Consider the following 26,992-nt stretch of genomic DNA (forward strand, 5'->3'; position numbering starts at 1 on the left):
GTTAATACATTACAGTATGATTACACGATGATTTCTTAAATTTTTCTGACGAAACAAAGTCTAAATTAGAAATTTCCTAAACCCTATAAAATCTCAGTAGAATTTGTATTTTCTTAGCTAATTAAAATATTGTCTGTAATTTCAACAGAAATTTCTGTTGCCTACAATCTCTTATAAAATCTCAAAAACCCTCCGTTGCAATTGTAAAATTGAAAGGAACCCTCGTGCATCGACTCTAAAAGTTAACCTTGACCCGAAAAGCGTCCAAGAGCGGAACCGGAAGCGTGGACGTTAGCGCGTGGTTGTCGATCGTCGCAGAAACGATTCGCACCGACGACGTTTCATCGTGTTACGAGTGTTATATTCAGCTAGGTGGATGTACCCTCGGATGTACTCTCCCCGCACGTGGAGTAGGATCGTCGAAGAGTTTCAGAGGGGACAATATGGAGGGAACACGAGGTGGTGGAGGAACAGCACGGAGCAGGAGGTGGCCGAGAGGAAGAAGAAGGGAAAAGAGGTAACATGCGTATCGTAATGCACAATGGTGCATTAGCCAGGAGTAGACAGTTAGACGGTCTCTCCCGCGGACCGGTTGAAATCCAACCAACCGGTATATCAACGAATAAATACAATTTCGAAGAATACGTACACCTAAAATCGGTCCAGAGGTAATTAGTCAACGAAGAAGTATCGAAAAAGGAAGAATCGTTCAATTGAACTAATTATCAGACGATGTGAATAATTGAGAAAATCTACCATATTAAAATCCGTGGAGAACGGTTGAATATTTGGTACCAGTCAAGACTGTATCTTCGCATCCATCCGCATGATTTTAATTATCTTCGAAAATTCTTGGAAGTTTCACTCAACACCAAGGATCTGCATTGGAAAACAGTTATCAAAAATTTGGAGCAAAGCGAGTTATATGACGCAGACTCTACAAGGAACGTAGCACACCACGAAGAATACTTCAGTACCATTGACATAGCTCAGTCTGCCCTTATTTATTAAGGAAATGGCTGACACGAATAATTCATCGACGATGGAGAAGAAACGTGGTGACACCACTGGAAACCAGGTAGTATCTGACAAAGCATTGGTCTGGAAGTCCATGACATTGCGCCAGAAATGGTCTTACTTCACCAGTAATATCACCGTGGAGCCTATGATCGCCTGCTACGTGATACCCTGTATGCTAGCTTCTCTAGCCACGCAGAATCTCAGCTTGGAAAAAGCGTGTAGAGTGAATCTGGCTTATCCTGACGAAGTCTGCACAGCATTAGCTAGAAGGAACACGACTGGTTATGAGATGGAAGAAACTGCTGTTCAACAACTGGTTGCTGGCATGCAGACATGGAAAACAGCTTTGTCTAGCGGTTTACCTACCATCTTGATCCTCTTCATGGGTGCCTGGAGCGATCGTACAGGATTGAGGAAGCCGTGTATGCTTCTACCTATCATTGGTGAATTTTTAAGCAGCGTTAGTATGTTGTTGTGCACCTACTTCTTTCACGAGGTTCCTATGGAAGCCACAGGTATCTTCGAAGCACTTTGGCCAGCGTTAACGGGAGGCTGGTTCACCATGTTCATGGGTGTTTTCAGTTATATCGCGGATATCACGTCGGTAGAGTCCAGGACGCTTCGAATTGGTGCTGCAAATGTTTTCTTGTCGCTTGGTGTACCGATCGGAATGGCGTTGTCCGGAATACTGTATCTGAAAATTGGATTTTATGGTGTATTCGGTATTTCGACCGTGTGTTACGTGTTGAGCTTCATTTATGGGTTAGTGGTGATTAAGGAGCCACCTAAACCCCATTTGTTGCAAAAGGCGGAAAAAACGGAGACGAAGAAGATGACCGTGTGCGCATCGATCTTGGACTTCTTCGCGTTTAAGCATATTGAAGAGACTTTTCGTGTTGCTTTTAAACAGGGTAGAAATAATCGGCAGAAAAGGGTGTTGGTGCTTATGGTCATCGTTATGGTTGTGATTGGTCCACTTTACGGTAAGATTTTTATTTATTTTCTTCTTACTATTAATAGATCGTGAGAGTAGAACTAAAATAGGAATTTGTACCTATTTTAAATTCTTATGGGTACTTGGCACTTTACTTTGGGTATTTCCAAAGTATAATTGGATACTTTCGCATTTTGTGTGAATGCATGAAATGCATGAAATCTATAAATCTAATTATTAGACTTTTACTTTTGCGGAAGTAAAATTTCTTCCTTAAATCTGCACGATAAGAATTTCTACTTTGATGAAAGTATTAGACGTTTGACGTAACAATTATTTGTTCGATGTAATAGGAAGGTTGCTAGTTCGTATCGTAAGTTTGGCAAGGGATGAAAGCCAGAAATTTTGAAATCTATAAGAATTTCTTAACTCGAAAGTTACACAAAAATTTGATCGAATTGATCCAGAACGGAGCGGAGCGTAAACTAGTTTAGCTAGTTTTGTAAATTTCATTAACAGAAACATATTCCAACCCTTGCATCTGATACGTTCGTAATTACACTTTCCTTTCTCTCTTGTGGTCTGTGGCCTGTGTGTATATGTAGCGATCACTCTGTTATGTATCTGAGTCTACTCTACGTTTACCCTTTGCACCATAATAATCAGAGGTAGATCGTTCTTATCTAATACAATTATATGTTGAATCGAAAAGTCTCGTTTTAATCAGCTCCTGAAAATCTCCAAATAACGTTGTAAATATTTTAATCTAATGCGTAAGTCTCCTTGAGTCTATTGTATTTTTTGATCGAATGATTATCGAGAGAAAGACATTGAAATAAACCACTGAGAATTTTCCTACAAATCAAAATTAAATTTACAAAGATTCACGATCCGGATATTAGTTACTACTACAATATTTACAATTTTACTCGAAGATTGTTTACAAACCTGATAAATTCGCGCGTCATCAAATACTTGTCCTTCGCTAAACGTCTCTTTCCAGCAACTTTCACGATTTCCATATCGAAGAAGTTTCACACGTCCAATCAAACATTCAGAGATCTCCTGTTCATCAGCTCTTGTATCGAAGCCTGTATCGGACGAGTGAAAGTAGGAAAAGTTTCGCATAACTCTCGTTAATCTCGCTAGTATTATTGCGGTAACCAACAGAAGTTTCCAAAGGTAATTGCAACATTTAGGCCACTAGAAAGAGCGGAAACTGCTAGGTACGGTATAAAAATGATAAAATCGGGGTTTTCGAGATAGAACGAGATAGAGATAGATGTAATGAGCTGTAATTATCGACAGCAAGTAGATGGATGTAGTCCGTGCTATGTGTTTCCAATAGTTTCTACATATATTCCATACGATGAGCGGAGATACGCACGTAACATGAAAATTGCGATAGATCGCGCAGGGGCGCTAGTGAAAGTGTGATTAATTGTCCTGTTCTTTGACGATCCTAACAAATGTCCTTGTAACGTCGTAATTATTGTTTTTTTATAGGATGTTCATTCGACTTTTACTCTTCGACAGATCTTTCGATAAGGAAATTCTTCTGTGAATTCTTCTTATTCCGTAAAAATGACCATCTTCGTCTTTCTGCTGCTTTTAAATAAGAATATCTAAATAAGCATACGCGTATCTAGTTCTCAATTGCAATCTTGTAATATCTATGTTAAATTTATTTCTATATATCGTCCATGTATATATATTTCCCCATTGAACTTATCTTTTCCCCGTATTTTAAATACAAATATCTCGAACGAACGTTAATACACATCTTTGCCGTATCTGGACGATAATTATCTCATTAATCCAATAAAAATGTAGCTTAATTTAACCAATATTAAATTTACCGTGATTATCTCTTTTATCAATTACTTTTTTGATCGGAACAATGAGTGAACTTAGTGTCCCCATTTTCTCCGAATGGTTACGATGCTAATCTCGAACGACAATACGGTTCCATCCGTCAATTACGGATTATTAGCGCATCACGAATTCGTATTGCAACAGGGAATTCAAGGCGAGCGTCCTTGTCATAATTTAATTAGACCGCTAATACGCCGGACATTATAATGTTTCGTTGCGTCTTTATTCGTCTTGCTAAGAGCACTGGGTAATCATGCTGCTTATAACAATTTCGTGTAATGGTCTTCTTCCTGATTTTGAAAGGCCAACAATTAGACGTCCGTGCATATTCCTATGGTTTCTGTTTGTCTTCCGTGCGATATTGTCCTCAGTTTGACATTACAAAAGGAAGATTAACAAATTTATGTTTCTAAAATGACAAAAAAGAATAGCAGATAAAGATTTTATCGATAGGAAATCTTGTTCAGTTGTCGAGAGAACTTGGTCGAATTTCGAATTTGTGTCTTGATGTGTCTCACATGTTTGAAATATAATAAACTAGCCTGCAAAGTTTAGAAGTACAATATTTATTCTTACATCGCAGATTTTTATACGAATTTATATTTTTGTGAAAACGATTAAAGAGAGGGAACTTAAGCAGAGATTTACGTATCTATACGCATTTTTAGATTTTACGTAAATTCGTAAAAATCCGCGATCCGTCTATTATATATTACTTCAACTTATGGAAATGTAATAAACAATGATTCTCGCTCTAGAAATACAAGATTAAAGAATTGGTACGACAAGTGATCTATCGACACGTCAATTACAGAAGGTACATTAATATCAATTATCCGAAACATTGTATAATTGGACCGTGCAATTGACGTACGCTAATTCATTAATCATCACTGTTTAATTCGATCGAGTTCAAGTGTACTACCTTTCGACATTGGTTCGCACATGAACGCGTTATCGATCAAAGAAAACCATCAACAAACCTTCTTCACGGTATTAATTGCAATTACCTATCGACAGGAACGGCTACCGAAGGACGAGAGAATGGAAACGATAACCGATACTTAGATATTTTTGTAATTTGTTGCTGTAACACAAATCCACGTTTGTTTCAAAGAAATCCCTACTGAAATTACACGACGTTCTAATACCTCTCTATAAGTATATTTCATCGTCTTTTAAGAAATTTTTTATAAACTAACGAAACGTTTGAATCTTTCATTAAAAATACCGAAGAAATCAATTATTTTAATTAACGTATTAAAATCTCCACAGCACTAAGAAATATTACACTTATAAAGAAGAAGAGAGGGGAATCTATTTCTTCAATTTTTACAACGAAACATTTAAATATTTAATTAACGCGTGAAAATGAAACGGAGAAATAAAGAGGAGGAGGGAAGAAAATAGAAGGAAGATACGAGACCGTAGATATAAAAAGCGAGACAATAAAGACAGTGGCCTGAAATTTATGACCGGTAGTGCGTCTGCGAAGTCAACATACCTATTAGAACTAGATTCTATACGCACGTATGCTAATGCGGTCTGATGGCCTAAGTAGCTTGATGTAATTTCAGATCTTTGACCGTCGGAAATCGGTCTAATCTTGATGGTTTGAAGGGTTATAGTAACTTCTATGATATAACGAGATAGGAAAATCGGTCATGTGTCAAAGTATATATATTATAAAGAGAAGAAGAAAATTGATAGAAATCTTGGGAGTCTTCTTGATAGAAAAATCTAGTTTTTTATTATATAAATTTTCTTTCCCATATCTCTTTGCGATATATTTTCTTTTCAACAATACATTTCTTTTCTTTTTTTTTATGTCTTGCGTTGTTTTGTCTATCATATCCTCTATCTTCTAAGGTTATCGCCTTATTACCCTTTTTTATTGCTAAAATTTCTTTTCACCTCCTTATTTAATCACTATTGATCGTAATTTCTTGATTCATTAAGGAATAAATGAATTAAATTAGAAACGAAATATAGTACGAAGCAATCTTAGCTCTCTGATCTTCATTATATCGAAACACAAAGTAAATTCCTACATACATTTCCCTTTTAAATTTCAATGCAACATCGATCGATGTCTTCACTTTACGTTTTGATTTATAACTTCCATATCCTAGGCGCTACTATACTACACTATACTGTCGTACAACGAGATTCATATCTTGGATCGTTTCACATTTGATTTATCTCAGTTAGATCGAAAGATGAGAGATAAAGTTCGGACGAGTTAATTGAAAACTATATTTTGTTTAGATTCTCTGCTATCAAAGTTTTTGATTTTGTAATAACATTTAATAAGGAGATCGACAAGGTCGTGCAAGAATTTAGAATCAATCATTTCTTGACACTCTTCAATTATACGGTAACTGGCATTTTCTCTTTGGCCACAGAACATTTTTCATAATTATTTTAGCGTTAGAACTTGGATTTAATTTCTTTGCCGTTTATGATAATTTCCGAGCAATTTTCAACATTCCTTACGGTCTTCAAATGTGATCCTCGAATTAAATGAAATTACACAAGTCGGTACACAAATCGCGCTGTAGTCTGCATGCAAATTAGATCGACGACAATAAGATAATTGACGAGTTTCGTGGAAAGGAACGTGACCAATTTTGCACCAACTTCTTTTCGTCGACTTTTTCTTTTTCGTGCCAATTATTTCTAAATCGTATTGAGAAATTAGTGTTGCAATTTTTAGAGGTAACGGAATTCTTCTCTGTACAGGAAATGTTCATTCCTGGTATTTATATTCTTCATCATTTCGCTCGATTAATTTTTTCAAAAACCAGATAGACATGCCGATCTTCTCCCCTTTCTTCTTTTTCTAGTTCAGTTAAAATTTTTGTTTCAAGCGACGAAGAATTATATTTAACAAAACTGTTTCAATGAGAAATTACCAGCATGACGAGCTGTTGAAAACCCAACATTATTGTTTTAATCGCTTATGCTATGATTAAAACAATTACACCGAACTCATATCTAAGTCTAATTATACTGTGCGAAATGAATTTCCAAAGGATGAAGAATTCAAGAAAAACCAGCGTTTATCCAGTAACATAAAATTTGAGAGATGAATCGATCGATAAAGACACAATCGTGGAATTGTCTCTGACATTCTGAAGGAATGTTCGTGAGAAAAGCAAAGCAATGATGTGATAATAGCCTAAACTCGACGGAAACGATTAACTCGACAGCCTGATGAACGAACTTGTTGTGTAACGCCGTGTATATCCTTATGTAATACAGCTTAATAACGCGTCGAAATCATTCGGAATAACTTTTGATTGTGTTTATAGCTTCTCAAGCCACCCGAAGGTTCAACTACTATTAAGTTATTTCAGTTACCTCTGTGAAAGATCAACGATCCGAAACAGTAAATGATGTAAATTCCAGGAATGGAGATTTTCAGAATCAAAGGAAATTAAAATAAGAAGTGAAATAAATAGATTGTTGCAGCTAAAAATTCGAAGAAATTATTCCAACATTTGCAGGCTGGAATTTATTTACCTACTTTTCTACTTAAAAAACATAACTCTTTTTCTTCCAATACTCGTATCGTCCATCGCATAAAATTCTGCAATTTTTATCGATCATTAATCGTTCGTAATTTCGTTTTTAAACGCTTCCTGTCGATAGAGATTTGCATGCATTCATATACAATGGTATTATGAGTAAAGGAAGTCCGGAGAATAAATAAGTAGATAGGAAAAAGTAAATTTCGTAATGGCCATTGAAGATGGAAAGGATAAAGTCAGCATTTTTAAGTGCTTCCTCCAGCAGGCGATATTTTTCAAAATGTCAGAGACAATTGACGAAACACGCGTAATTATGTTTTCAGTTCTTCGCTCAATCATGGTATGATGTTGAAGATTTCATTATTATTGTCGACGTGATCTGACTGAATTTTACATGTATCGGGTTGACAACTAAATGATCGCGGATTTTGTCATTAGGTGGTAATGCCTTAGTTGCTAATCCAATATTATGTCAGAGTATCACAACTCTGACTCATGACTCTTTTTTGAGTCATGACCCCTATTTATTCATAATATCCGAATAAAACGACAGCTAATATCCTATCCGACATAAAATCGTAGGATCGTAGAAATTATTCAGGTAACAAAGACCAACAACCCAACAACTCGTCAACTTATCGATTCATTAATGTTATCTAAGTTAGTAAGTTATAACTCTAGGCAAGTTAAATATATAATTGCGTTGATATGCAAAAGTGTTGGATGAGGAAGATTTCTCGCATCTTGTTCCAGAATTGATATCAAACAGAATTCCAAGTAATGTTCAGTTTAAGAACATAATAAGTGAAAGAAGATAATACAACGAATAGACGCCGTTATACAAGTTACAGGATGTTAGATAAAATTTGGTAAAATATCATTTTCTAGAGTATAAAGTGAGAAATCTATCTGATTGGAAACCTTTGCACGCTATTGTATACGTATCGCAATATTCTATCGAAGAAGAGACGCCAATGGTGGTTGATCCTTTCGTGGATCAATTCTCGAAGGCAATAATTTATTCAACTGTAAAAAGTGACAGGTATAACGGGCATAACTTTTTGCTTGTTCCAACGCCTAACCTTAAGCGGCCTTCCGCATGTCATTTTCAACTTCGAGGCCCATTACGTACAGTGGAACGATGAAGCAACATTGCAGAGATAGCGGCGAACGCGAGCTGCCAATTCTGAAAAACGTTTTGACCATGATCTTTCATGCTGTGCAAGCGGAATCGTTCCACCTACATTGAATTTAGAACATTGTAACCCGTGGTTCGCGAAGTTACAACACGTACGGGATGATTGTAGTTTAGAGTAAATTAAATTATCGTTCTTGTTATTCAGAATTCAAACTTATTTAACCCTTTCGCACGCTCGTATACAGAATATATTGTACCTTCGTAAATTCTTAATTAAATAAACGATAAACGTATTTGTTTTAGCTAAAATAGGTTTCAAATTTCAATACATCATGTCTTCTTTATAGAACCGTTCGAAAATATGCCTTCCTATTATTAATAATTAAGTATTAACATTAATCTTACCAGACTCGGTCAAATGATCGGCTTCAAAATTTAATTTAAAATTGTACATTCGTTGTTATTGCTTTTGTTCATCAAACTTTATGTAAATTCTTATATTATATTATCTGATTAATCAATTTCCCAATTATCGTTAATATAACAATTTACATGAAGTTAGAAGAATAAAAGGAATAACAATGAATGTAAAATTTTAAATTAAATTTTGAAACCGATCATTTCACTGAGTTTGGTGAAGTTAATAATGAATACTAATAATTCATAGGCTAAGAAAAATTTTATCTTAAACTTTGCAGGGTCAACCCTGCAATAGTGTTCTTTTATTGTTAACAAAATTCCTTGTTGTTCTCCTTAAAATCTAACAGATTCAAACAAAATTAAAGAAAGAATAAAACTGAGATATAACAATAAGATCGCGGTAGAGCTATGGACACTATTATTCAATTTATTCTATTCTTTTAGATTTTTAATTCGCTAAGAGGTACGAAATAAGTGAAAATCGAAGATCTAAAACGGATAATTGTTGTTATAGGTGAAATGGCAGTGATGTATCTTTACATGAGATACAGGTACCACTGGAACGAAGTTATGTTCAGCATGTTCACCACGTTCGCCATGGTGACGAATTTAATCGGTGAGTAAATATTCGAGAATCGCCGTAACTCATGATGATTCATCGATAGTATATCAATACATTATCGCGTATTTATGAGGAAACTTGATAACTGTCCATGTCAATTATCAATTACTCTAAGTAAAGGAGAATTTTTTGTTCGCTAGAGTTGATAATAATTGATAAAGAGATTAATATCTGAGAATCGAATATATTAAGGTCGAATATGAAGACAATGTAAGGAAGATAACAATTCCTCCGACAATTTCCAGAATAACATTTAATACCCTATTATTATCGTAGTTACACGTGATTATTAATGAAAGAAGCAAAAAATGCCATTTAAGATTGGAGGAAACACGTGAATGAATAAAACTCGAGGAACTAACGATCGTCTGGAATACCTTACACGCTCGAAGCTGCATTTTAATAAAATACAATCCCACGCAGAAAACATGTTGTTACGAGTGTAATCATATTTCTTGCAAAAATAGAATCTTTTTCGGCGATAACTGCCTCTCAAATAGAAGTATCTTTCGCGATAAAAAATTGTTTCTAAGGACACATATCCCTAAAAGATATCTTTTAGTAGAAAATTTTTCCAATAAGATCGATTTTACAAGGAAATACTCTTCTAATGTAATCTTTACTGTCTTGATTTTTCTTTCCTCTATTTAAATAATTTTAATAATTTTAATAATTTTAATAATTTTGGTAGATTAAAATTCGTTCACTATTCAATTATGGTACTTTTATACTTTTTTACTGCACTTTTTCTAAACGTTTTCTCCCTCTTTCTTTCTTTTTTTTTTAAGACCTTGACGAATTCACGTGAAACTCGTACGTCACTCTTTTTGGCCTATTCTATCCATGAAAGCAACGGAAATCGATTATATAATAGGTTGCACTGTTACGAAACGAAATCGTTGGCCATCGTTTTCAAGTAAATCACAGAAACCTCGAAACCCATAGCTATGAGGCTGAAACGTGAATTAATGAACGGAGTTGCCTTTTGTATTTTACTGCCTTTTTATATTAAATTTATAATTATTTAAAAATAAAAAGAAACTAGTTTTACATATTTTTGTAGTCATTTGCTTTTTTCATAACTGAACAGCTATCGTACGATCATTAAACCTTGCAATATTCTCATTGACAGAAACCGAAAGATGCAAAAATTGTACTTGTGTCAAGTAAAATTGTTATCAATCAACTAAGCATTCTCAATCATTCTGCTAGAGGCTTGAATGATGGTGAAAGGAGTGATTTTAACTTCTTCACAGTACTTATCATGTTAATCACTTTTCAAGAGTGAAATTATTTTTATTTATAGGAACCGCGGTATCTGTCGGTGTGTTCAGTCACATTTTAAAAATAGACGATGCTATAGTCGGGATTATGAGCTCCATGAGCAAGATCTTGGCTGGTTTCGTCTATGCATTTGCAATCACGGACTGGATGATTTATTTAGGTAAATGTTCACATAAATGTTAAATCAAATGAACATCTCGAACATTAACGCATTATCAGTAGCATGAAGTATATTTTATTAAACTCTTTTGAAAATGCATATTTCTAAGATAAGAATCTGTGAAAATTATTAACGTGAAAATTGAATACAAATGGAATAATATTAAAGAGTAACATTTCTCTCTTTGAAACGGTGCGAAAATATTATTATACGAAAAAAATTATAAATATACATAATACATACATAAAAAAATATTACTATACGAACTTAATAGTACTATTTTTCGTTTGAGGCTTTGTTTTCGAGAAAATCGACTTTGAATTTTTGCTCGGTATCTCACTGTAGACCGTTGTCTCGATGGAAAAATTAAAAAAAAAAAGAAACATTTTTATTCTATATTTTCGACTTCTTCTTTCGCGTAGAATCACCCCCTTTCCGCTTGTACCACCAGTTACCAACCACCCTGTATATCTGTATATATAGTATAATAATATATAAGTAATATTAATAATAGTATATAACAATATTATTCTACCGATCTTTTTTGCAATACTTTACTTTCAATGAATTATAATTTTTCAAATGCTGTAAATTCATTATAAATTCTACAGTGGAAGATGGCACGTTTACCTACACAAATTGATAATGCGTTAAGTTCCAAGAAAGGGAATCAATAAGGTAAAATATCTTTTTCGTACATCCTTGTTTCAGCGGCTATCGTCGAGATCGTGAATGGTACATCTTTCATAGCGATGCGATCGATAGCATCTAAACTCGTATCTACAAGTGAACTCGGTAAGTGAATACAGATTTATTACCTTGGCATAGCAGACTGACATTGAAACAAATGCGTTTTTTTTTGTAAGATCGGAAAAACATGTAGCAGGTACCGTTACGTGAACGTTATGATACAAGTGTTAAAAATATTCCTTTATATAATTTGTAAAACATCTATGCTCAATTTACATAAGGCCTTTGTAAAGTTGGAATAAATTAGGCTCGTAACGGAAGCATATTACGCAGGTATGACAGAAATACATGTATCACGAACTTGGCATTATACAAGTTTGATAAAACATGAAAACGGCGATGGAATAATAGATATTTCTAATAGATAATCCTAAAGAATAGATCGTATTCTTTAGGAACTCGATCAGAGCATCCTATACCAAAATATTCCATACAACTAAGGACAAACATATAGTTATAAAATGATAGACAATAGAAAAAGAAATGTCATTTTTATATCACAAATATAAAAGTTTGAAATAGTATATAACATAGCGTACGCTCTAATATCTTCTAATTTCGAAGATGTCAAGTCATCTAATTTCAAAGATCTCGCTTTTAATTCCAAGAATTTTAAATCACCTTAAATTACAAAAATTATAAATCACTTATAATCTCAATAATTCCAAATTATCTCTCCATTTTATTTTAAAAAATGAGACATTCGTTTGTTGAGTAGAATCTCTACCGTTCTAAAGCTATGACTTTGTCTCATTGCATGAAATACCTTGTATATGTAATGAAACGTACGTATTTGCACTTAAATACGCGAAACATGACACCATGAATTAGAAACTATATAAACTGGTCCAGCGTGATATAGCGGCCTTCGTTCTAATCGGATCATTTTGAGACGCCTTTTTACCTTCGTACATTTTCTTAGAACTGCGTAAATAGGATAATCTTGTTTCATCGTATCTTCGTGTCAAATCGACACCGTTTTTAAGCAATTTTCCACGGGTTTTCCTTTCAGCTGGAATAACGTCTAACAACGTTTTCCTGTCTAGCTAACAATCCAACTATTCTCGAGATCATCTTTCTTCCTGTTTTTTCTAATACCGGTATTTTATCTCATATACTAAGATGTTATCTTAATCATTTATATTAAGACTTAACCAGTATCATGAGTCATATATGGCAAACATAAGAATTTCAGTTGAATTACTCAATTTTAGCGTACTTTATATTCTTTTATACTTTTAAGCTTTTAGACTTTATATTCATTTCGTTTTAGTCTATTTTAGTATGATCTAATAATGTTAAATTATATTAACTTAAAGTAATATAATCACAATACTATGATCTTACGATACTATTAAAGATTTTACCCTTTATATTCCATTGGTGCCATTTTAGCGATATTCGTAATGTGCAAATTGATTTTCTTCGTTATTTGGCTTTAGAAGAAAAGTATTAACAAAGAAGTATAAATAAAAATTTCAAAGGGCTCCGCTACAGAAGAATGTTTGGAGTACACAAGATTATGCATAGAAGCGAAGAAAACTGTGTATATTGATTAAATAACGACGTGTACCTGAATTTTCGTTGATTTGCAGGCAAGGTGAATTCGTTGCTTGGTGTCTGCGAATCTCTGATGCCTCTCATCTATGGGCCTATGTACAGTTCCATTTACGCTGCAACCATGAAAACGTTTCCAGGGACGTTTTTCATTGTCGGCGCCTGCATGACCATGCCAGCCGTCGTCGCGTTCTTGTAAGTTCTACCGGTTGCAAGTCCTCCATATCATAAATATTCAGAATGTGAGTCGTGAGCTAATTTTGAATAGGTCGCGTTAATATTATATATTAAAACATGAGAGTAACTTGCATGTTCATTAGGAGAGCTTCACTCATGAAAAATCATCAGATGAACAATTCAAAGTCGATTCAGTTAAATACCACATTAGTATTCCGTCTAGTTTCTTTCAGCTCGTAGATCATCTCTCGACGGCAATTATATCTCGTGTAATCTTCGAGTGTGTCGTGAAAAATTACCATTTTCGAAAGTGCTGCATTCGAGACATCCTCATGGTCACTAAATAAATAATTTTATAGAAGTATCAGTTAGTAAAGGAAGAGAAAAATAATAAAATATAATAAAAGAGGAGGAAATATTACGAACATTTTTTCTAGATTTGCTCACTAATATAATGTACAATTACTAATTACTTTAATTATACGTTTTAAAAATAGATTGATTAATTGTCGTCTTTGATAAGACAGGAAGTTAGAGAGCTAACATGAATTTTTTTATGGACAGCTGGTTATACACGGAGCACAGGAAAGATCGTCAATTGCTGGAGCAAGAGAAAAAAGCGAAGAGCAAGGAAGGACCAGAAGAGAACGACTCGAAAACTATGAAATGGCAAGTCGTTGGCGAGAAAAAGCCAGAAGTTCCTACGATGAACGGTGTCGCAAATACAGCTTTCGAATCTGACCATTTATAACACAGAACTTACTATGGAAAATATCCCATTGAATATACATAATATGTATATTTCGTACATCGTTAAGAAAACAAATTTTTCAGTTATACTGAAACAACTTCTACATATAACTAACTTACACCGAAAGAAATTTTTCATTTAACGTACAAAATGCTATTAAGGTATGAGAAAAGATCCGGAATATGACCATATTATCGCGTTTACGCGGTAAATCTGAAATAAAGACAAGACGGAAAAGATGAGAAAGAGAAACCAAAATCTTAATAACAAACGAAGTTATCCACTTACTCGACATGGAAAGCGCGTTTTAAATAAAGGATAACTTTATTTATTCAATCAGAAATATAAAATGCAAATAGGGAATGTAAATGTTGGTATTCATGATCTTTTCAATCGATCTTGCCGATCGATAATTCAAAACTGTTATCCTTTATTTCAAACCCTAGTACAAACAGTCTCCGGTACTTAATAAATAAATGGTTAACAATAGACAATGTAGAACAGACATGTGTCTGTTCATGTGTATCAGTATTACAAATGCTACTTGTGTGTACTATTTCCAAACTACCAATATTGAATGAAAATACGAATACGATAGAGAAATTTAAAAAAGACAAGAGATTATACTTACAAAATGTAATGTAACTCTTGGACAAACCGAGACATGAGTTTCATCTTGTGTTCGATATTCTTAAATCGATGTAAGTCTCATACTCGCGAAGAGAAACCAACAAGATATCATATATGTGTATCGTTTCTTTTATTTTTCTGTAGATCATGCATTTTACGAGAAAGTACGTCACGTGAACAAAATCGATCTGTTGTACGTTTTTATCAAAATAGTATTTATGTTAAGGTACTGCATCATTCACGTACATACGTGTATTATAGTTTATTATGTGATATAGTACGATAGTTTTATATTTAGAAAATAAAAATGGAGTTTACAGAAAAAACCACATGCTGTTTTGATTATTACTGCTAATGATGACGAATAAAGAAGTCGAGCGTAAACTTCAAATTAAAAAGGACACTTGATTAATTTATATGATAAAATTCAATTAAAAATAATGTCATATTAAAACTTAGTTCCAATTTTAACCATTGCAAATGTTCTACCATTGACAAAGAACAGGATAGATGTGACATTAAATGAAGCTTCGTATCTAACGTTCTGAAATACCGACCTCGAAAAAAGTCAGAGTGTTTCTCACGCCCTCTACAATTTATAACATCGTGTCGCATCGTGACGATTATAATTAGTCCGTTTATTCAAACAAAACTTTAATCAGTGGTCGATTAAAGAAACTTCTTTAACTTTATTCTTAATGGGAACACCTTAAAACTCATAAATAAATAAACTTCTGGTCATTAGATTCATTTATCTGAACTATTATATGAACGAGAAATCGTAAGTAGCAAGGATATAAGTATTTGTCATATGACAAATTTAAATAAACTGAATTCTTCTGTATATTAAATACAAATTACAGACGTTGTTAAATAAAATAATGTAAGTAATCAAATTAATAATTGAACGAAAACAATACCTTAACATAGCTTTTTAATAGAAAGTAAAACAGAATGGTGTGCGTGAAAATATTAAATTTATATATTTAATAATTAATTGCTGGAAAACGGTATATACCTAGAATTAAGTTAAAAAAATTGATAAATTGTTATAAAATACTACGATGGGTTAGAAAAATAAAAAATCTTGTAGAAGAATTTGGAAACTATAATTATTACAAACTGAAGTATTATATAAATTCTTTTCCCTTTGGAACACGTGAAACGGAAACGAAAAATTTCTTCTCTCTTGGGCCTCTCGCTTACATGGAACAAATTGTTCTCGCGGTTTATCGGTTCGCGATTGCTCAATTCCTTTGAATAATTGCGTATCCCGGACGCGCGTGAGCCAACGTGTATTTGATAATTCTTTGTATTCGTAAGTCGTTTCAAGGACACCTTTGTCTTGGTACTACTGATCGAGGACTACTCGTTGCTCATGTCCAGTCGCGGAAATTATTATCGCGCCGATGGCGCTTGCAGAGTCTAAAGGATTGCGGCCCTGCCCGATTAGTACTTCGGATCGGGTTGGAACCTATAATTTGATGTTCTTCGTAACATTAGTCAGTAATTCCCCCCATAGGAAGTAGACCTCACTAGTTCAATTAGGACAAGTTCTTCGTAATCCTGTTCAGTGGGGATCCACTATTCCTGTGTCTTATGTCTGTGCTTATATCTCGTCTTATTACCAGAGATATAAAGATAGAGCACATGAGTCATATGTTAATGTGTAAGTGGATGCGATAGGAGAATAGAAAAAGAACGCTACATAGAGGTGTCTTCTGTCTTGTCTAATCAGACATGCACACTGACGCTAGTTCGTTGATCGATGTTATACTTACACATTTGCTATATCGCTTTTTCAGCTCGCTAACGCACTCTGTCTTTACATCTCTATAGTCACTACTATACTTAATCGGTAATGTCGTATGTGACACGAAAATGATAAAGACGTTATATGAGCAAAACATAAGACGTGAAAAAGCGTTATCTATCAAGTCTAGCTTGGTTTATATGTACCTCGTCTGTGCCACTTCTACTCTAACTTGAGAAATCACGAAATCATTGAATGACATACTCTATATAACTATATTCTCGATGACTGTGTATACGTCACACGTTACACGCTACACTACCTACAGTACAGTACGCTGAGTATGCTGTCGAGGCGACTAGCATGATGTAAAGGAATTTGGATCGTGCGAACTTTGAACAAATAGTCATATTGATCATAGTCATACAGTATACATGTGATGAGTTGTATATTACTTGCAGTAAGATAAAAGTGAGATAATCAATCAACTACTGTGCATATTCGCGGTAGTTTTTATTCGATTTTAATCATTCTACGTTTTTTACGACAATCTTTGATCGTACTTCTGGTTTTTCGAAAAATAGAAAACATTCCAACGAGAGGGACGCGAGTAACTTCTCCACGTGTGTGTGCGTACGTTTACTCTTTTGCTCTGCGTGTCGAACGCATTCTGACGTGCAGTTGATCCTTGTTCGTCACACAAATCGAAGCCACTTATCGGAAACAAAATCGAAAACGTGAACGTCGAGCGAAACGACGCTCGGCTAGCTAAGGTGAGCAAGATCAGGAAACTTAAACTAGATCTAGTCTTTTGACCATGGTCCAAGTCACAATTGATTATTCTTTGTACCTTGAATTAAATAAATTTTATCGTTTATTTTGAACACTTTATTCAAGAATACCATAAATGAGACAAAGATTTTTAATTTTTATTTCAATTCTAAACTTCATAATAATTTATTATTTCTGAATTCATATATTTTAGTACCATTCGTATTCTAAAGACTTTAAGGTCGTTCTAGAAACATATATATGTCAAATATAAGTATTTTTTACAATTATTAACGCATCAATGCAAATAATAAATGTAAATAGTGCTTTAAAATACTGTTATAATGTAAATTTTAAAGGTTAAAAATATAAAAGCTTAAAAATTTGTAATTGAGCCAAAAATAACAATGCGTCAAATATCGTGCGTTGCATCACTTAGTATGTATTAATTGAACTAAATGCAAGAAATTTTCCGTTATTCAAAGTCACTCATAATTGATGCACATGAACCTATCTTAATCATAAAAAAACAACTTCAGTAGTCGTTAACATATCAATTACAATTTTCATTGAACTTGTTTGATTTCGAGGATGGATCGATCAAGTTTCATAGACGAAAGCGGAACGAAAATTCGTTGCTCTGTACTTCTCTAGTCAATGTTATTGAATCGGTGATTGCGATATCGAAGAAAACGAAGTAATACATCTTTATCTTTTCAAGATAAAATCTATAATATACTTCGAGATTACTAAACGACTTTAAAAACAGTTTCTTAAAAATAATTTGAATTTCGCACTATTTATATTTGGATTCCATTTACTATGGGAGTCTGGTTGTTTATCGGAATATTATTATTGAAATCACGTAACATTAGTGTTAATACGTACAATAAGTTATGAAAGTATGTATGCACCTTTTGAATTCTGTGTCTTTGATTTATAAAAAGAAAATTAAAGACGTATTTAATTGTCGGAAAATCGTTGCAGTTATATGTTAACACAGTATTATTTTGGTCTTATTCCTAAGGTGGAGACACGAATATGCAAATCACCTTTGGAACGATGCTGGATATAATTTGTTGTACACATCGAATGTTACAAAACTTTAAGCTATTTTGAAATGATTTATTTTTAGATATTTGTGCTTAAAATTCTAAGCGTCTAGTAACTTACAATTAGTTACGTGAAAAATTTGACCAAAAAGCAATTATGAATATAACCATAGAATATTCGGTTATAGAGTAGAAGATTATATAAAATTTCTATGAAAAATTACAAGCTAATCTATTTTGATACTAAGGTACTAATAATAATTAATAAAAAATTAGATACTAATAAGAATTACTAGAGTAATTTCTTTATTACGATATTTCCAGTTTAAGTAGTATGTAGACTTTATGTAGTCTTTGGTAATCAATTGTAAATGTCCTAAATTCGTAATTAAATGCTATGTCGATTTCTGAGGATCAATATTAAACTTTTTTCTTTTGTTTATATATAGACACAATTTCTGTATTTACTCGTCGCCTAAATCTGAGTGGTAACAAAATTAGCTCTGCCTTTAATGCGTTTAGCATTTAGTCAATACTGGCTGAAGGTTTATTGCTGTTATACACAACTATTTTTGCGCACACATGGCAACTTGCAAATCCCTCTTAATTTTGATGCGCGGATACTTGTTTACGAGTCTGAAATATTTCATTAAAAAGCGTTTACGTTACATATCTATAATAAAAATGCGTCATTATTTCGTTAACATTAATCTGGCTGTACTTTTGAAAGTACCGGTCGTCGATGAAGATGAAATTTGATGGATATCATGGTATGAGATAGTAGATCTGAGATATAAGATCGTAGTGTCAAGAAATCGTGTGTGAAAAAAGTATAGGTCCTTATATAATAGATCTTTACTACTATTAAATGCCATGTTCGGCAATTAGTATAATAATGTGAAGATAAATGATGTATATAGCTGGAGGATAAATATATGTATGTATATATTAAGATCAAAAATGTTCAATGAGTAAAAGAAATAATCACTTCCTCCTAAACAGGGGTATTGGTGGTGGTTTGGGCTAGGTAAATCTTGCCAGAAACACTGTCGCCAACTTAATAACAGCAAGGATTTATTATATATATCTTTAGGTACCTGTATCTTCGAAACGCATAATTTCCCAATGCCAAGATTTTATATTTCAGTCCTATTATCTCATCTAGCAATACCCACAAAATTTTGTCCCAGTTCGCCACCAGTGCCATTCGGAATAATATCCATTGATTTCTTTAAAATTGATTTCCTTGAAATCTTTTCTTTTCGTGTAGCAAAAGTTTATCGTATTTATAGAGACTCCCGATTTTTAAGGATAGTCATGTATTCCAAGCTTTTACATGACTCGAGTCCATTTACCATTATATGAAAAAATATACACTTTAAAGGAATTCATAATGATGAAACCCAGTACCGGTTGAACCAATTTAAACAAAACAAATTGACGTCTTTTCCTTTCATTATTTTCTATGATAGTTTTCATTCAAATAACTTATATGTATGTATCTATTTACATATATTGTCATATGCATTTAAATAGTTAACATATAATACATACCACATAACATTTTAATTAATTAAAAAGAGATCTTCATTGGACTTTGTTATAATGGTTCTAATCATAAACAAAGGATGATTAATAGGGAAATTTCATTTATAGTCTGATGACCCTGATGTACATGGGTTCAAAATGTATTATTTATCATCGTGACGCGTTCCATTGTCTTTCAGATGAACGTTTTTTTATACATAGCTTAATTACACAACATATTTACGCAATTACGTATTTAATAAAAAGCAACATTAGATGAATTTTTCTAATCATTAGATATGACAAGAAATTTTTTCGTTACTAGTTCTATTATAATATGTTACTACTATACATGTTACTACTATATCTGTAAGATAAATGAAAATAATAAGATTCAAATAACAAAAAATAAAGACAGTAAAAAACAAGCCACCAAGCTATATAGCAGTGAGTAATGAAGTTCATTTATCTGTTAATTAATAGAAAGTGCATCAATTCTCACTGCGTTCTTTCGATTTTCCCGTCCACGACGTGTAAATATTACTCACGTATTAAAATATACATATAGACCAATGGTCGTTCAGTTCAAGGTGTCAATAAGTTCCCATAGCGACCTTTATGAACAGAATTATTTGCTTGAGCAGGGTATCAAATTGAAAGCAATTAAATATGCGAATATGGTGTGACTACGTACAGTTGGTCGATTCATGATTATTATGCCGACTTCTATGAATAATAAAATCGCGTTTGATCTTCCAAGAAAACGTAGCAATAGCTCATGTATATATATAGTATCGAAGGAATATACAGGGTGGTTGGTAACTGGTGGTACAAGCGGAAAGGGGGTGATTCTATGCGAAAAAAGAAGTCGAAAATATAGAATACAAATTTCTTTTAATTTCTTTTTTTAATTTTTTTTTTTTAATTTTTCCATCGAGACAACGATCTACAGTGAGATCCGTTATAACGAGACGTGATAAAGTGCACGCGTACCGAGCGAAAATTCAAAGTCGATTTTCTCGAAAACAAAGCCTCAAACGAAAAATTTTTATTCTATATTTTCGACTTCTTTTTTCGTGTAGAATCACCCTCTTTCCGCTTGTACCACCAGTTACCAACCACCCTATATATATATATAGTTAGAATACATTAAATCTGTATTAAAGTTTCTATATTTCAAAAACCAAAATAATAATTTTAAACGTATAAGAGAAAATAGGAAATTCGAGATCTTATACAGGATCATACAACGTCAAAATACAACTGCTTCTTCTTTTGTCTAATTTAGAAAATTGTATAGAGCATAAAATACACCATACTTCCATAAAATACATATGGATGCATCAATCGATGTAGTCAGAAATTAATGTGTTAATTCGCGATCTCTTTTTTGAACTATAAATAAAAATCAAGTATACTACCCATAATAAATTGTGGAATACCTCATTCGTTGAACTCGTGAACATAAAAAAAATAGAAGGGAAAGTACTTTAGACTTTAATTGACTCATGATTACGAAAGCTACATATATAATTTTCACAGAAAAGGATGACGATAATGAAATGAGTCGCTTAAGAACAAGTAATTGCTTTGACAAAATATATTTAAATACGTTTCAATGTACAGTTTTTATCATAAAAACCAATGTTTTATAACAAAAACATATCTCAACGGGCGCAGATTTATTAACAGATATCATACGCGTATGTCTAACATTTAAAAATTTCCCGCGTTGAGTAAGACATATTTTAATTATTTACTTCTATCCATTTTTTTTTATAATAAAATAATCAAGTATCTTATTAGAATTAGAAATTGAATGGACTGACAATTCTCTATTTATATTTTTTAATATATTTTCTTTTACGACTTAGTAAATATTTCTTATTTTTATAAATAATAATATCTTCTTTTTTTACCGTAAAGGGATGCCATCAAAATGGGTTTGCATAATCCTTAATCTGATAGTGTATGTGGTTGCATCCGTAGAAGATGAAAAGACTAAAGCTTTCATAAAATTAACCGAATTCGCTTACGAGGATACTTGTATGAGTACAGCTGAAGCGGAATGGGAATTTATTAATTCACCATCGAATGAAACATTATCAAAATGGGTATGTTTTTCAAATTATAAGCACAGAATACATAATTCAACAAATATGCAAATAATGTATAAATATGCTAATAATTCGACGAATATGCAAAATTATTAATACAATAATTTTTTTATAGGAAGACGAATTAATTTCTTATGCCTCCTTCAAGAACTTACAAAAAGACGAAGTTGGTAACATTTCAAAAGCTGATATCAGAGATGAATCTTTACAATACAAGTATGATGTTGCTGAAAAAATAGGCGATGCTTTATTGGACACTGAAGATTTTAAAAGCGTGAGATTTCATTTTATTTGAGCAAAAACATTTATTTAAATAAACTTAATAGAATCTTACTTGTAGCTTGTTCATTTTTCTGGGACCATAGAGTTGCTGAGATTATCTACAGTTCATAAAGGAATTTTAAATAATCACACAAGAAAAGGTAACAGAAATTTCAATCCATCATAAACAGATGCACAATTATATGGTAATTAATCACATATATATTGAGAACTTTAGATGTGGAACGTATACTGTCTCGTGGTAATGATGTTAGAAATAAAAACACTGCTTGGATAGCATGGCATCAAGAACTAGCTTCATTAGTTAAAAATTTCTCTGCCATCCTACCACTTGTTGATAAAGCTGCCAAAGCAAATGGTAAATATTTTCGGAAAATAAATTGTATTTTGTACACTTTAAAGTTGACAATTTTTAATTAAATGTAAAAATGTTATTCAATTTTAGGTGTCAAAGATGTTAAAGAATATTGGGAACTTTTAAGTGGATATAGTGATGGTTATAATAAAGTTGAATATATATGGAATGGGATTGTCGATCTTCATAAAAAAATATTGAAATTCGTAATAAGTAGCTTATCTCAGAAGTATGATATTGCTATGAATGATACAATACCAGCATACTTACTTGGTAAACTATAACACTGTTGAATTACGCTCTCAAATGAATAATACGAATATATTAAATAAGTTGCATTTATTCCAAAAGGAACCTTGCAAGGAAACGATTGGATTCCTATATCAGTTGATGTAACACCTTATCCAGATCTTATGTATAATATTAAAAAAAATCTTTGGAAGAAGGTAATAATTACGTTTGTTGCCTCAATGATACATGAACTGTACAGAAAGCATAACTAAATTTCTTTTTAGAAACTCCATGCGAAAACACTGTACAAAATTGCTTCTGCTATGAGTACACAAATACTAAGTCAAGCGCCACAAGCAGATTTTTGGAAAAATAGTTATTTCTATGGACAGTGCCCTTCAAAATTAGTTAATTTCTGCAAAGATGCTGTTTTGAGGTACTTTATAAGTAAATGTTTTAAAAATTGTCATTTTTTATTACTTAAGTTAATGTACTTTCGACCGTTCGCGGGAGACGCGATCTCGAAGAAGCGCGCCAACGGAAGTCGTAAATTCCCGTTACGATTTGAATAATTGACGCCACGAATCGTTCGATCTCTTATTTCGGTTAAGATAATTAGGGTGGTCGAATGAATATAACGCTGATATTAACAGGTTAATATATATTTTCAATAATCCAATAACTTCAATGTGATACAATGTTGCGTATATGGAATGACAAACTACGAATGAGTACGACCTGAGACTCGTTTCGTATTGGCGACTATGATGATGTATCTTCTGTCGATTGACTATCTTCGACTTGGCGATTCTGCTGACTTGACTTCTGACTCCTTCTCTTCCTCGAACTATGTTTTAACTCGAGCTGGTTTTAACTGTTACTGATGAGCTTTGACTGTTACTCGAATGTTACTATGGAATAAGTCTAGAGATCAAATGACTGCTCTGTAGTTGTAAGAACAAGTGAAGTTCGTTCTTGTGTGATTACGGAGGAAAGCTCGGAGTGGGTGTCTTTGTTGTATAAAGAAAGCGGATTCGTTGCTCACACTTTTCGTTAGGAAAGTGAGGGTAACGAACCGCGATGCCCATTGGTTATGACTAACATTAGGAATGAAGATAAGAGGAAGAAGCCTCTTACCAAGCCATGTTACGCGACGTAACAGTTAATTTAATTCTTTACATTACAGGGTATCTACTTGCTTTGAACCTACTATAAGTAATTATCTCTCTACTCACAAAAACGTAGGAAAGATTGTGTTCAATCAATTATCTGTCGAGGATACTCCGATACTTAATACGGCTAATCGATATTCAGGTAAGATATTAACAACAAATACATATTTGACTCATTACAAATGGTATTAACATTTCATTTGCAGCCCTAGAAGAAGGTGTGTCGGAACTCTTTGGTATTTTAGCAGCAAGTCCTGCTTGGTTAAATTACACACATATTATTGATGACTCTAGCAATAATGATCAAAATTTAATTGTGTCTCTTATGATTACTGCATTGAATACGCTACCGCGGATTGCTTATTATATATCTGTAGATATGTGGAGAATCAATGCTATTGAAAAAAACTTAACAAATCCTGAAGATTTAATATCATCTTGGTGGCAATATAGGTACCAATTGCTTGAAATATTAAGATTATATTCAATATATTTTAAGAGATTTTTTTAATACTAATAAACTTTGTTAAAATTTTCATTCTAGGGAAAAATATGAAGGAATCAAATCTAATGGATCTAATTTACCCACATTTTTAAATGATGATCATATCACGAACAATAAACCATATTTGCCGTAAGTAGTAATAACAATGTCGAGACAATAACATATTTACATTGATGTATCGATAAATTATTGCATATTACTTTCTTACAGAAAGCTAGTCGGTACAATGTTGGCATTTCAGTTATATGAATATCTGATGGAATCCACAGAAATTAGATATGATTCGATCGTAAGAAAACAGATGAATATTAATTTTTTGTGAGTACTACTTATAAACAAAAATTTTACAACAATTTTGTAAGAAGGAAATTAAGGACATTTTTTTAACAGAAAAATGATTCAGCAAGGCGCCGATGATTGGATGAAAGTAGTCAATAAATATTTAGAAATAGATGAAATTTCACTGGATTCGTTACTTTCATTTTTCTCGCCGTTGGAAGATTTCATTGACGAGCAGTATGAGGATTTCCAATACAAGGCAGTTACAGCCAAAGAGTCAGAATTATATGAACTAGAAAAGAAACTAATTATGGAAATAAATGCCACTACTACTAATGCTCCGCCAACCACTACAATTGCCACTTCGAAACAAACTATAAAGAAAAAAACAGAAATAATAAATAGAAAGTCTCCAAGTAGACAGGATGATAAAAAGAGCGATATAAATATTGTGACTAATTCGAGCAAAGAGTTAAAGTTTAAGTCGCCTATATATGAACAAGTCGAAAAGCCAGAAAATCGTAATCCACTAGAACCAGTGACAACTGAGGCTCCTTTTGATCAATCACTTGACACCCAAGGCATAGGAGATGACAATAAACCAAAGACAAATACTAGTAAGGCAGCGTGGGCCGTGGGCGCAGTGCTGATAGGAATAATAGTTATTTGTATAATTGCGATCTTCGGAAGACAAAGATGTCGCAAAGTACCAAAAAATAGACGATACGTTTAATGGTATCACTCTACGCTAAAAATATCTACATATTACGTATATTTATTCTTGCATTTAGTTTGTAATATTTGCCTGTGTAAGTTATTGTTACGGACCGTTTCGTGTAGAAAGACATTTATTAATTCACAATATCTAATATTGTACATTCCTTACTGTTCATTGTAAAAGAAAAGAAAAGAAAAAAAACAGAGGCTACTTTCGGAAATATAGTGTGAATACTAGTCTCTTGATACAGTTGAGCAGTATACATAAGAGAGTGTCGTAAGAAGAAAATTAGAGCTTGATAAACAAAATGAAAAGTATTAACGCGTGGATATATTATATTCAATTATATCTTCTAAATCGGATTTATTTAATTTTCATTGCATTATGTACATATGTATACACACTTAATATGTATCATTTTTGTAGAGTAATATTAGTCTTAAAAATAAGAAAGGAATGTCGTAACATGCATACCAAGTACAATAGTTCCTCTACCACTATGCCAAACTATAAAAAACAAAAAGGTTTTAATAAACGCACAAAGCGAGAAGTATCTCCCTTTTTTTAAAATTTATAGGACATGTACTTCAATGGTACCTTTATTAGTCTATACTATATCTACCATATTTTTCAAACTAAGGCTTGTACATAATCACTTATACAAAATTGTAAGATGAATGAGTAATTATACAAATGTGTAACTATCACAATGTCAATGATGTCACAAAACCAATGTCATATATATTTTTCTTACATAATACTACCTGTATGATACCTACATAAGTATATGTAATTTGTATACGATGTACTCTCTGTATTGAGAATTTATATTTTTTATAAAAGTATTTATTTTGTACCGTATAAAGGTATTTAATAAAGTATTCTTCTGGTACAAAATTAATATGCATCAATTTTTAAATATTAAAAAATTTAATTTATGTTGCCCACGCTATTGAGAATCATTGATCATTTTGTCAAATCATAGATATGAATGAATGGATATGCGTGCATTTATAGCATTTGCTTAACTAAACTACATCTACAATTCGTACCAATTTAAAAAAGTCAAATTAACAAACTAATTTTAATTTAAAATAAAAATTTCTCTCTAATTTATAAATCTAATTGATAAATTCTGAAAAATTCATTAACGTCCAAATGAAATAAAAATGAAATAGTAATAAAGCAATTCTTTCTTTAATACTAATATCTACCAACGAGCTAGTAATGCTAATGTCTATACTAATGACTACCTATAAAATTTTCCAATATCATGAATAAAATATAATACAATCATTAAATTCTTTTCTTGACAATAATAACAATGAAAACAATAAGATTAGCTGAATATAATAGATCTTTTGATATTCAACGATGTA

The 26,992-nt window shown here is 32.6% G+C and overlaps 2 protein-coding genes and 1 long non-coding RNA gene across 4 annotated transcripts; 2 read left to right on the forward strand and 1 right to left on the reverse strand.

Moving 5' to 3' along the window:
- Positions 1-1,015: 1,015 nt before the first annotated feature.
- LOC100741471 (solute carrier family 46 member 3) lies at positions 1,016-15,176 on the forward strand. The gene is made up of 6 exons (XM_003491184.3): positions 1,016-2,003; positions 9,435-9,536; positions 10,849-10,986; positions 11,698-11,781; positions 13,332-13,488; positions 14,035-15,176. Exons 1-6 carry the CDS (start codon positions 1,016-1,018, stop codon positions 14,219-14,221), a joined length of 1,656 nt encoding a protein of 551 aa, XP_003491232.1. The 3' UTR covers positions 14,222-15,176.
- LOC117151920 lies at positions 1,592-16,805 on the reverse strand. The gene is made up of 4 exons (XR_004462090.1): positions 16,633-16,805; positions 13,770-13,809; positions 13,310-13,511; positions 1,592-1,714 (listed from the first exon to the last, which is right to left on the reverse strand). It is a non-coding gene; the product is annotated as an uncharacterized LOC117151920 (long non-coding RNA).
- A 170-nt stretch (positions 16,806-16,975) lies between these two features.
- LOC100741589 (angiotensin-converting enzyme-like) lies at positions 16,976-26,279 on the forward strand. Of its 2 annotated transcripts, XM_003491185.4 has the most exons (13): positions 16,976-17,377; positions 21,881-22,068; positions 22,187-22,345; positions 22,412-22,493; positions 22,571-22,711; positions 22,799-22,981; positions 23,060-23,154; positions 23,224-23,375; positions 24,126-24,253; positions 24,318-24,564; positions 24,656-24,745; positions 24,827-24,934; positions 25,007-25,628. In XM_003491185.4, exons 2-13 carry the CDS (start codon positions 21,883-21,885, stop codon positions 25,626-25,628), a joined length of 2,193 nt encoding a protein of 730 aa, XP_003491233.1. In that variant the 5' UTR covers positions 16,976-17,377; positions 21,881-21,882. The 2 variants fall into 2 exon arrangements, with proteins under 2 accessions (XP_003491233.1, XP_033177805.1); XM_033321914.1 differs by lacking the exon at positions 16,976-17,377 and having other exon boundaries at positions 21,883-22,068; positions 25,007-26,279.
- Positions 26,280-26,992: the final 713 nt, after the last annotated feature.

The sequence above is a fragment of the Bombus impatiens genome, unplaced genomic scaffold, assembly GCF_000188095.3.
Source record: "Bombus impatiens unplaced genomic scaffold, BIMP_2.2 scf_0526, whole genome shotgun sequence".
NCBI lineage: Eukaryota > Metazoa > Arthropoda > Insecta > Hymenoptera > Apidae > Bombus > Bombus impatiens.

What these genes read in the sequence shown, in the direction of transcription:
- LOC100741589 (XM_003491185.4), top strand. Translation starts at nt 21,883, where the DNA reads ATGCCATCAAAATGGGTTTGCATAATCCTTAATCTGATAGTGTATGTG. An exon ending in TGCAAAGATGCTGTTTTGAG is followed by an intron (nt 23,376 to 24,125) that starts GTACTTTATAAG and finishes TTTACATTACAG; the next exon opens with GGTATCTACTTGCTTTGAAC. An exon ending in TCATCTTGGTGGCAATATAG is followed by an intron (nt 24,565 to 24,655) that starts GTACCAATTGCT and finishes TTTTCATTCTAG; the next exon opens with GGAAAAATATGAAGGAATCA.
- LOC100741471 (XM_003491184.3), top strand. Translation starts at nt 1,016, where the DNA reads ATGGCTGACACGAATAATTCATCGACGATGGAGAAGAAACGTGGTGAC. An exon ending in CGTATCTACAAGTGAACTCG is followed by an intron (nt 11,782 to 13,331) that starts GTAAGTGAATAC and finishes GTTGATTTGCAG; the next exon opens with GCAAGGTGAATTCGTTGCTT. An exon ending in CCAGCCGTCGTCGCGTTCTT is followed by an intron (nt 13,489 to 14,034) that starts GTAAGTTCTACC and finishes TTTTATGGACAG; the next exon opens with CTGGTTATACACGGAGCACA.